The following is an 11,948-nucleotide window of genomic DNA, read 5'->3' on the forward strand; positions in this document are numbered from 1 at the left end:
ACGTCTATGGTTACCAGGTAAGTGACCTCCAGGAGTCTCACCAGAACCAATCACACCCACCCCGTACCCTTGTTCTATACACGTCTATGGTTACCAGGTAAGTGACCTCCAGGGGTCTCACCAGAACCAATCACACCCACCCCGTACCCTTGTTCTATACGCGTCTATGGTTACCAGGTAAGTGACCTCCAGGGGTCTCACCAGAACCAATCCCACCCACCCCGTACCCTTGTTCTATACACGTCTATGGTTACCAGGTAAGTGACCTCCAGGGGTCTCACCAGAACCAATCCCACCCACCCCGTACCCTTGTTCTATACGCGTCTATGGTTACCAGGTAAGTGACCTCCAGGGGTCTCACCAGAACCAATCCCACCCACCCCGTACCCTTGTTCTATACGCGTCTATGGTTACCAGGTAAGTGACCTCCAGGGGTCTCACCAGAACAAATCACATCCACCCCGTACCCTTGTTCTATACGCGTCTATGGTTACCAGGTAAGTGACCTCCAGGGGTCTCACCAGAACCAATCACACTCAACCCGTACCCTTGTTCTATACGCGTCTATGGTTACCAGGTAAGTGACCTCCAGGGGTCTCACCAGAACCAATCACACCCACCCCGTACCCTTGTTCTATACGCGTCTATGGTTACCAGGTAAGTGACCTCCAGGGGTCTCACCAGAACCAATCACACCCACCCCGTACCCTTGTTCTATACACGTCTATGGTTACCAGGTAAGTGACCTCCAGGGGTCGCACCAGAACCAATCACACCCACCCCGTACCCTTGTTCTATACACGTCTATGGTTACCAGGTAAGTGACCTCCAGGCGTCTCACCAGAACCAATCTCACCCACCCCGTACCCTTGTTCTATACACGTCTATGGTTACCAGGTAAGTGACCTCCAGGGGTCTCACCAGAACCAATCACACTCACCCCGTACCCTTGTTCTATACGCATCTATGGTTACCAGGTAAGTGACCTCCAGGGGTCTCACCAGAACCAATCCCACCCACCCCGTACCCTTGTTCTATACACGTCTATGGTTACCAGGTAAGTGACCTCCAGGCGTCTCACCAGAACCAATCTCACCCACCCCGTACCCTTGTTCTATACACGTCTATGGTTACCAGGTAAGTGACCTCCAGGGGTCTCACCAGAACCAATCACACCCACCCTGTACCCTTGTTCTATGCACGTCTATGGTTACCAGGTAAGTGACCTCCAGGGGTCTCACCAGAACCAATCACACCCACCCCGTACCCTTGTTCTATACACGTCTATGGTTACCAGGTAAGTGACCTCCAGGGGTCTCACCAGAACCAATCACACTCAACCCGTACCCTTGTTCTATACGCGTCTATGGTTACCAGGTAAGTGACCTCCAGGGGTCTCACCAGAACCAATCACACCCACCCCGTACCCTTGTTCTATACGCGTCTATGGTTACCAGGTAAGTGACCTCCAGGGGTCTCACCAGAACCAATCACACCCACCCCGTACCCTTGTTCTATACACGTCTATGGTTACCAGGTAAGTGACCTCCAGGGGTCTCACCAGAACCAATCACACCCACCCCGTACCCTTGTTCTATACACGTCTATGGTTACCAGGTAAGTGACCTCCAGGCGTCTCACCAGAACCAATCTCACCCACCCCGTACCCTTGTTCTATACACGTCTATGGTTACCAGGTAAGTGACCTCCAGGGGTCTCACCGGAACCAATCACACTCACCCCGTACCCTTGTTCTATACGCATCTATGGTTACCAGGTAAGTGACCTCCAGGGGTCTCACCAGAACCAATCCCACCCACCCCGTACCCTTGTTCTATACACGTCTATGGTTACCAGGTAAGTGACCTCCAGGGGTCTCACCAGAACCAATCTCACCCACCCCGTACCCTTGTTCTATACGCGTCTATGGTTACCAGGTAAGTGACCTCCAGGGGTCTCACCAAAACCAATCCCACCCACCCCGTACCCTTGTTCTATACGCGTCTATGGTTACCAGGTAAGTGACCTCCAGGGGTCTCACCAGAAGCAATCTCACCCACCCCGTACCCTTGTTCTATACACGTCTATGGTTACCAGGTAAGTGACCTCCAGGGGTCTCACCAGAACCAATCCCACCCACCCTGTACCCTTGTTCTATACACGTCTATGGTTACCAGGTAAGTGACCTCCAGGGGTCTCACCAGAACCAATCCCACCCACCCCGTACCCTTGTTCTATACACGTCTATGGTTACCAGGTAAGTGACCTCCAGGGGTCTCACCAGAACCAATCTCACCCACCCCGTACCCTTGTTCTATACGCGTCTATGGTTACCAGGTAAGTGACCTCCAGGGGTCTCACCAGAACCAATCTCACCCACCCCGTACCCTTGTTCTATACGCGTCTATGGTTACCAGGTAAGTGACCTCCAGGGGTCTCACCAAAACCAATCCCACCCACCCCGTACCCTTGTTCTATACGCGTCTATGGTTACCAGGTAAGTGACCTCCAGGGGTCTCACCAGAAGCAATCTCACCCACCCCGTACTCTTGTTCTATACACGTCTATGGTTACCAGGTAAGTGACCTCCAGGGGTCTCACCAGAACCAATCCCACCCACCCTGTACCCTTGTTCTATACACGTCTATGGTTACCAGGTAAGTGACCTCCAGGGGTCTCACCAGAACCAATCCCACCCACCCCGTACCCTTGTTCTATACACGTCTATGGTTACCAGGTAAGTGACCTCCAGGGGTCTCACCAGAACCAATCCCACCCACCCCGTACCCTTGTTCTATACACGTCTATGGTTACCAGGTAAGTGACCTCCAGGGGTCTCACCAGAACCAATCTCACCCACCCCGTACCCTTGTTCTATACACGTCTATGGTTACCAGGTAAGTGACCTCCAGGCGTCTCACCAGAACCAATCTCACCCACCCCGTACCCTTGTTCTATACACGTCTATGGTTACCAGGTAAGTGACCTCCAAGGGTCTCACTAGAACCAATCACACCCAACCCGTACCCTTGTTCTATACACGTCTATGGTTACCAGGTAAGTGACCTCCAGGGGTCTCACCAGAACCAATCACACCCACCCCGTACCCTTGTTCTATACACGTCTATGGTTACCAGGTAAGTGACCTCCAGGGGTCTCACCAGAACAAATCACATCCACCCCGTACCCTTGTTCTATACGCGTCTATGGTTACCAGGTAAGTGACCTCCAGGGGTCTCACTAGAACCAATCACACTCAACCCGTACCCTTGTTCTATACGCGTCTATGGTTACCAGGTAAGTGACCTCCAGGGGTCTCACCAGAACCAATCACACCCACCCCGTACCCTTGTTCTATACGCGTCTATGGTTACCAGGTAAGTGACCTCCAGGGGTCTCACCAGAACCAATCACACCCACCCCGTACCCTTGTTCTATACACGTCTATGGTTACCAGGTAAGTGACCTCCAGGGGTCTCACCAGAACCAATCACACCCACCCCGTACCCTTGTTCTATACACGTCTATGGTTACCAGGTAAGTGACCTCCAGGCGTCTCACCAGAACCAATCTCACCCACCCCGTACCCTTGTTCTATACACGTCTATGGTTACCAGGTAAGTGACCTCCAGGGGTCTCACCAGAACCAATCACACTCACCCCGTACCCTTGTTCTATACGCATCTATGGTTACCAGGTAAGTGACCTCCAGGGGTCTCACCAGAACCAATCCCACCCACCCCGTACCCTTGTTCTATACACGTCTATGGTTACCAGGTAAGTGACCTCCAGGCGTCTCACCAGAACCAATCTCACCCACCCCGTACCCTTGTTCTATACACGTCTATGGTTACCAGGTAAGTGACCTCCAGGGGTCTCACCAGAACCAATCACACCCACCCTGTACCCTTGTTCTATGCACGTCTATGGTTACCAGGTAAGTGACCTCCAGGGGTCTCACCAGAACCAATCACACCCACCCCGTACCCTTGTTCTATACACGTCTATGGTTACCAGGTAAGTGACCTCCAGGGGTCTCACCAGAACCAATCACACTCAACCCGTACCCTTGTTCTATACGCGTCTATGGTTACCAGGTAAGTGACCTCCAGGGGTCTCACCAGAACCCATCACACCCACCCCGTACCCTTGTTCTATACGCGTCTATGGTTACCAGGTAAGTGACCTCCAGGGGTCTCACCAGAACCAATCACACCCACCCCGTACCCTTGTTCTATACACGTCTATGGTTACCAGGTAAGTGACCTCCAGGGGTCTCACCAGAACCAATCACACCCACCCCGTACCCTTGTTCTATACACGTCTATGGTTACCAGGTAAGTGACCTCCAGGCGTCTCACCAGAACCAATCTCACCCACCCCGTACCCTTGTTCTATACACGTCTATGGTTACCAGGTAAGTGACCTCCAGGGGTCTCACCAGAACCAATCACACTCACCCCGTACCCTTGTTCTATACGCATCTATGGTTACCAGGTAAGTGACCTCCAGGGGTCTCACCAGAACCAATCCCACCCACCCCGTACCCTTGTTCTATACACGTCTATGGTTACCAGGTAAGTGACCTCCAGGCGTCTCACCAGAACCAATCTCACCCACCCTGTACCCTTGTTCTATGCACGTCTATGGTTACCAGGTAAGTGACCTCCAGGGGTCTCACCAGAACCAATCACACCCACCCCGTACCCTTGTTCTATACACGTCTATGGTTACCAGGTAAGTGACCTCCAGGGGTCTCACCAGAACCAATCACACCCACCCCGTACCCTTGTTCTATACGCGTCTATGGTTACCAGGTAAGTGACCTCCAGGGGTCTCACCAGAACCAATCACACCCACCCCGTACCCTTGTTCTATACACGTCTATGGTTACCAGGTAAGTGACCTCCAGGGGTCTCACCAGAACCAATCCCACCCACCCCGTACCCTTGTTCTATACACGTCTATGGTTACCAGGTAAGTGACCTCCAGGGGTCTCACCAGAACCAATCACACCCACCCCGTACCCTTGTTCGATACACGTCTATGGTTACCAGGTAAGTGACCTCCAGGGGTCTCACCAGAACCAATCCCACCCACCCCGTACCCTTCTTCTATACACGTCTATGGTTACCAGGTAAATGACCTCCAGGGGTCTCACCAGAACCAATCCCACCCACCCCGTACCCTTGTTCTATACGCGTCTATGGTTACCAGGTAAGTGACCTCCAGGGGTCTCACCAGAACCAATCTCACCCACCCCGTACCCTTGTTCTATACACATCTATGGTTACCAGGTAAGTGACCTCCAGGGGCCCCATGAGTCCATCTTTCAGGTATTGAGAAGAGGTTCAACCATAGAGGTCACAATATCATATATCAGGGAGGGGCCCCGCATTGTTCTAGAGGTCACAATATTATATATCAGGGAGGGGCCCCGTATTGTTCTAGAGGTCACAATATCATATATCAGGGAGGGGCCCCGCATTGACCTAGAGGTCACAATATTATATATCAGGGAGGGGCCCCGCATTGTTCTAGAGGTCACAATATTATATATCAGGGAGGGGCCCTGCATTGTTCTAGAGGTCACAAGATTATATATCAGGGAGGGGCCCCGCATTGTTCTAGAGGTCACAATATTATATATCAGGGAGGGGCCCTGCATTGTTCTAGAGGTCACAAGATTATATATCAGGGAGGGGCCCCGCATTGTTCTAGAGGTCACAATATTATATATCAGGGAGGGGCCCCGCATTGTTCTAGAGGTCACAATATCATATATCAGGGAGGGGCCCCGCATTGTTCTAGAGGTCACAATATCATATATCAGGGAGGGACCCCGCATTGACCTAGAGGTCACAATATTATATATCAGGGAGGGGCCCCGTATTGTTCTAGAGGTCACAATATCATATATCAGGGAGGGGCCCCGCATTGACCTAGAGGTCACAATATTATATATCAGGGAGGGGCCCCGCATTGTTCTAGAGGTCACAATATTATATATCAGGGAGGGGCCCTGCATTGTTCTAGAGGTCACAAGATTATATATCAGGGAGGGGCCCCGCATTGTTCTAGAGGTCACAATATCATATATCAGGGAGGGGCCCAGCATTGTTCTAGAGGTCACAATATCATATATCAGGGAGGGGCCCCGCATTGTTCTAGAGGTCACAATATTATATATCAGGGAGGGGCCCCGCATTGTTCTAGAGGTCACAATATCATATATCAGGGAGGGGCCCCGCATTGTTCTAGAGGTCACAATATTATATATCAGGGAGGGGTCCCGCATTGTTCTAGAGGTCACAATATTATATATCAGGGAGGGGCCCCGCATTGTTCTAGAGGTCACAATATTATATATCAGGGAGGGGCCCCGCATTGTTCTAGAGGTCACAAGATTATATATCAGGGAGGGGCCCCGTATTGTTCTAGAGGTCACAATATTATATATCAGGGAGGAGCCCTGCATTGTTCTAGAGGTCACAATATCATATATCAGGGAGGGGCCCCGCATTGTTCTAGAGGTCACAATATGATATATCAGGGAGGGGCCCCGCATTGTTCTAGAGGTCACAATATCATATATCAGGGAGGGGCCCCGCATTGTTCTAGAGGTCACAATATCATATATCAGGGAGGGGCCCCGCATTGTTCTAGAGGTCACAATATTATATATCAGGAAGGGGCCCCACATTGTTCTAGAGGTCACAAGATTATATATTAGGGAGGGGCCCCGCATTGTTCTAGAGGTCACAATATTATATATCAGGGAGGGGCCCTGCATTGTTCTAGAGGTCACAATATTATATATCAGGGAGGGGCCCCACATTGTTTTAGAGGTCACAATATTATATATCAGGGAGGGGCCCCGCATTGTTCTAGAGGTCACAATATTATATATCAGGGAGGGGCCCCGTATTGTTCTAGAGGTCACAAGATTATATATCAGGGAGGGGCCCCATATTGTTCTAGAGGTCACAAGATTATATATCAGGGAGGGGCCCCGCATTGTTCTAAAGGTCACAATATTATATATCAGGGAGGGGCCCCGTATTGTTCTAGAGGTCACAATATTATATATCAGGGAGGGGCCTCGCATTGTTCTAGAGGTCACAATATTATATATCAGGGAGGGGCCCCGCATTGTTCTAGAGGTCACAAGATTATATATCAGGGAGGGGCCCCGTATTGTTCTAGAGGTCACAATATTATATATCAGGGAGGGGCCCCGCATTTTTCTAGAGGTCACAATATTATATATCAGGGAGGGGCCCCGTATTGTTCTAGAGGTCACAATATCATATATCAGGGAGGGGCCCCGCATTGTTCTAGAGGTCACAATATTATATATCAGGGAGGGGCCCCGCATTATTCTAGAGGTCACAATATCATATATCAGGGAGGGGCCCCGCATTGTTCTAGAGGTCACAATATTATATATCAGGGAGGGGCCCCGTATTGTTCTAGAGGTCACAATATTATATATCAGGGAGGGGCCCCGTATTGTTCTAGAGGTCACAATATTATATATCAGGGAGGGGTCCCGCATTGTTCTAGAGGTCACAATATTATATATCAGGGAGGGGCCCCGCATTGTTCTAGAGGTCACAATATTATATATCAGGGAGGGGCCCCGCATTGTTCTAGAGGTCACAATATTATATATCAGGGAGGGGCCCCGCATTGTTCTAGAGGTCACAAGATTATATATCAGGGAGGGGCCCTGCATTGTTCTAGAGGTCACAATAATATATATATCAGGGAGGGGCCCCGCATTGTTCTAGAGGTCACAATATTATATATCAGGGAGGGGCCCTGCATTGTTCTAGAGGTCACAATAATATATATATCAGGGAGGGGCCCCGCATTGTTCTAGAGGTCACAATATTATATATCAGGGAGGGGCCCCGCATTGTTCTAGAGGTCACAATATTATATATATCAGGGAGGGGCCCCGCATTGTTCTAGAGGTCACAATATCATATATCAGGGAGGGGCCCCGCATTGTTCTAGAGGTCACAATATTATATATCAGGGAGGGGCCCCGCATTGTTCTAGAGGTCACAATATTATATATCAGGGAGGGGCCCTGCATTGTTCTAGAGGTCACAATATTATATATCAGGGAGGGGCCCCGCATTGTTCTAGAGGTCACAATATTATATATCAGGGAGGGGCACCGCATTGTTCTAGAGGTCACAATATTATATATATTAGGGAGGGGCCCCGCATTGTTCTAGAGGTCACAATATTATATATATCAGGGAGGGGCCCCGCATTGTTCTAGAGGTCACAATATTATATATCAGGGAGGGGCCCCGCATTGTTCTAGAGGTCACAATATTATATATATCAGGGAGGGGCCCCGCATTGTTCTAGAGGTCACAATATTATATATATCAGGGAGGGGCCCAGCATTGTTCTAGAGGTCACAATATTATATATATCAGGGAGGGGCCCCGCATTGTTCTAGAGGTCACAATATTATATATATCAGGGAGGGGCCCCGCATTGTTCTAGAGGTCACAATATAATATATATCAGGGAGGGGCCCCGCATTGTTCTAGAGGTCACAATATAATATATATCAGGGAGGGGCCCCGCATTGTTCTAGAGGTCACAATATTATATATATCAGGGAGGGGCCCCGCATTGTTCTAGAGGTCACAATATTATATATATCAGGGAGGGGCCCCGCATTGTTCTAGAGGTCACAATATCATATATCAGGGAGGGGCCCCGCATTGTTCTAGAGGTCACAATATTATATATATCAGGGAGGGGCCCCGCATTGTTCTAGAGGTCACAATATTATATATATCAGGGAGGGGCCCCGCATTGTTCTAGAGGTCACAATATTATATATATCAGGGAGGGGCCCCGCATTGTTCTAGAGGTCACAATATAATATATATCAGGGAGGGGCCCCGCATTGTTCTAGAGGTCACAATATTATATATATCAGGGAGGGGCCCCGCATTGTTCTAGAGGTCACAATATTATATATATCAGGGAGGGGCCCCGCATTGTTCTAGAGGTCACAATATAATATATATCAGGGAGGGGCCCCGCATTGTTCTAGAGGTCACAATATTATATATATCAGGGAGGGGCCCCGCATTGTTCTAGAGGTCACAATATTATATATATCAGGGAGGGGCCCCGCATTGTTCTAGAGGTCACAATATCATATATCAGGGAGGGGCCCCGCATTGTTCTAGAGGTCACAATATTATATATATCAGGGAGGGGCCCCGCATTGTTCTAGAGGTCACAATATTATATATATCAGGGAGGGGCCCCGCATTGTTCTGGCCTATAAGATCTTTTACCTTCACGACAAGGAACATGACAGAAGACGAGTCGAAGGCCCCGTTGTAGAGCGTTATTATCGTAGAACGTTGCGATCCAAACAGATTTCCCACCTTTTCAAGAAAAATAAAGTTATATCACTTCCTGATTCTTGTTTCCATCTTATATGTTGTGGAATCTCCCATGATCCCTCAGTCTGATGTGCGGGGGGGGGGGGGCAACAGGGGCCACAGATATATTATAACCCCCAGCAGGGGGTTGTCCTCAGGAGACGTCTTTACCCTCAGGACCACATCAGAGTTTTACATTTTATTTTATCTTGGAGTTTCCGAACTCAATTTTGCTTTTACACAAGCTTTTGGCACTATATGGCGATATTTTGAGGGCTGTACAGTATATAGTAGTATTATTTTGGCACTGTGTTGCAGTATTTTGTAGGTTGTACATAGCAGTATTATTTTGGCAGTATTTTGTAGGCTGTGTATATAGCAGTATTATTTTGGCACTATCTTGTAGTATTTTGTAGGCTGTGTATATAGCAGTATTATTTTGGCACTATCTTGTAGTATTTTGTAGGCTGTATATAGCAGTATTATTTTGGCACAATGTTGCAGTATTTTGTAGGCTGTATATAGCAGTATTATTTGGCACAATGTTGCAGTATTATGTGGGCTGTATATAGCAGTATTATTTTGGCACTATGTTGTAGTATTTTGTAGGCTGTATATAGCAGTATTATTTTGGCACAATGTTGCAGTATTTTGTAGGCTGTATATAGCAGTATTATTTGGCACCATCTGGCAGTATTTTGTAGTCTGTATATAGCAGTATTATTTGGCACTATGTTGCAGCATTTTGTAGGCTGTATATAGCAGTATTATTTGGCACTATGTTGTAGTATTTTGTAGGCTGTATATAGCAGTATTATTTTGGCACAATGTTGCAGTATTTTGTAGGCTGTATATAGCAGTATTATTTGGCACCATCTGGCAGTATTATGTGGGCTGTATATAGCAGTATTATTTTGGCACTATGTTGCAGTATTTTGTAGGCTGTATATAGCAGTATTATTTGGCACAATGTTGCAGTATTATGTGGGCTGTATATAGCAGTATTATTTTGGCACTATGTTGTAGTATTTTGTAGGCTGTATATAGCAGTATTATTTGGCACTATGTTGCAGTATTTTGTAGGCTGTATATAGCAGTATTATTTTGGCACAATGTTGCAGTATTTTGTAGGCTGTATATAGCAGTATTATTTGGCACAATGTTGCAGTATTATGTGGGCTGTATATAGCAGTATTATTTTGGCACTATGTTGCAGCATTTTGTAGGCTGTATATAGCAGTATTATTTGGCACTATGTTGTAGTATTTTGTAGGCTGTATATAGTAGTATTATTTGGCACTATGTTGCAGTATTTTGTAGGCTGTGTATAGTAGTATTATTTTGGCACTATCTTGTAGTATTTTATACGCTGTATATAGCAGTATTATTTTCGCACAATGTTGCAGTATTTTGTAGGCTGTATATAGCAGTATTATTTGGCACTATGTTGCAGTATTTTGTAGGCTGTGTATATAGCAGTATTATTTGGCTCTATCTTGTAGTATTTTGTAGGCTGTATATAGCAGTATTATTTTGGCACTATCTGGCAGTATTATGTGGGCTGTATATAGCAGTATGATTTTGGCACAATGTTGCAGTATTTTGTGGGCTGTATATAGCAGTATGATTTTGGCACAATGTTGCAGTATTTTGTAGGCTGTATATTGCAGTATTATTTTGGCACTATCTGGCAGTATTTTGTGGGCTGACTATAACAGTATTATTTTGGCACTATGTTGTAGTATTTTGTAGGCTGTATATAGTAGTATTATTTGGCACTATGCTGTAGTATTTTGTACGCTATATAGCAGTATTATTTGGCACTATGTTGCAGTATTTTGTAGGCTGTATATAGCAGTATTATTTGGCACTATCTTGTAGTATTTTGTAGGCAGTATATAGCAGTATTATTTGGCACTATGCTGTAGTATTATGTACGCTATATAGCAGTATTATTTGGCACTATGTTGCAGTATTTTGTAGGCTGTCTATAGCAGTATTAGTTTGGCACTATCTTGTAGTATTTTGTAGGCTGTATATAGCAGTATTATTTGGCACTATGTTGCAGTATTTTGTAGGCTGTATATAGCAGTATTATTTGGCACTATGTTGCAGTATTTTGTAGGCTGTATATAGCAGTATTATTTGGCATTATGTTGCAGTATTATGTACGCTGTATATAGCAGTATTATTTGGCACTATGTTGCAGTATTTTGTAGGCTGTTTATAGAAGTATTATTTTGGCACCATCTTGCAGTATTTTGTAGGCTGTATATAGCAGTATTATTTGGCACTATGTTGCAGTATTTTGTAGGCTGTATATAGCAGTATTATTTGGCACTATGTTGCGGTATTTTGTAGGCTGTATATAGCAGTATTATTTGGCACTATGTTGCAGTATTTTGTAGGCTGTATATAGCAGTATTATTTGGCACTATGTTGTAGTATTTTGTACGCTGTATATAGCAGTATTATTTGGCACTATGTTGTAGTATAATGTACGCTGTATATAGTAGT

General features: G+C 46.6%; 1 protein-coding gene across 1 annotated transcript in view; it reads right to left on the reverse strand.

Moving 5' to 3' along the window:
- The window catches only part of SLC43A3 (solute carrier family 43 member 3), a gene marked incomplete at its 5' end in the record, with an annotated part of 88,253 nt that overhangs the window by 51,915 nt on the left and 24,390 nt on the right, over positions 1 to 11,948 (reverse strand). Inside the window, one exon of the mRNA XM_056551636.1 lies at positions 9,342 to 9,434. Within this exon, the coding sequence (XP_056407611.1) occupies positions 9,342 to 9,434 (93 nt within the window). The remainder of the gene's footprint in view (positions 1 to 9,341; positions 9,435 to 11,948) is intronic.

This window comes from Hyla sarda, unplaced genomic scaffold (assembly GCF_029499605.1).
Source record: "Hyla sarda isolate aHylSar1 unplaced genomic scaffold, aHylSar1.hap1 scaffold_1135, whole genome shotgun sequence".
Taxonomy (NCBI): Eukaryota; Metazoa; Chordata; class Amphibia; order Anura; family Hylidae; genus Hyla; species Hyla sarda.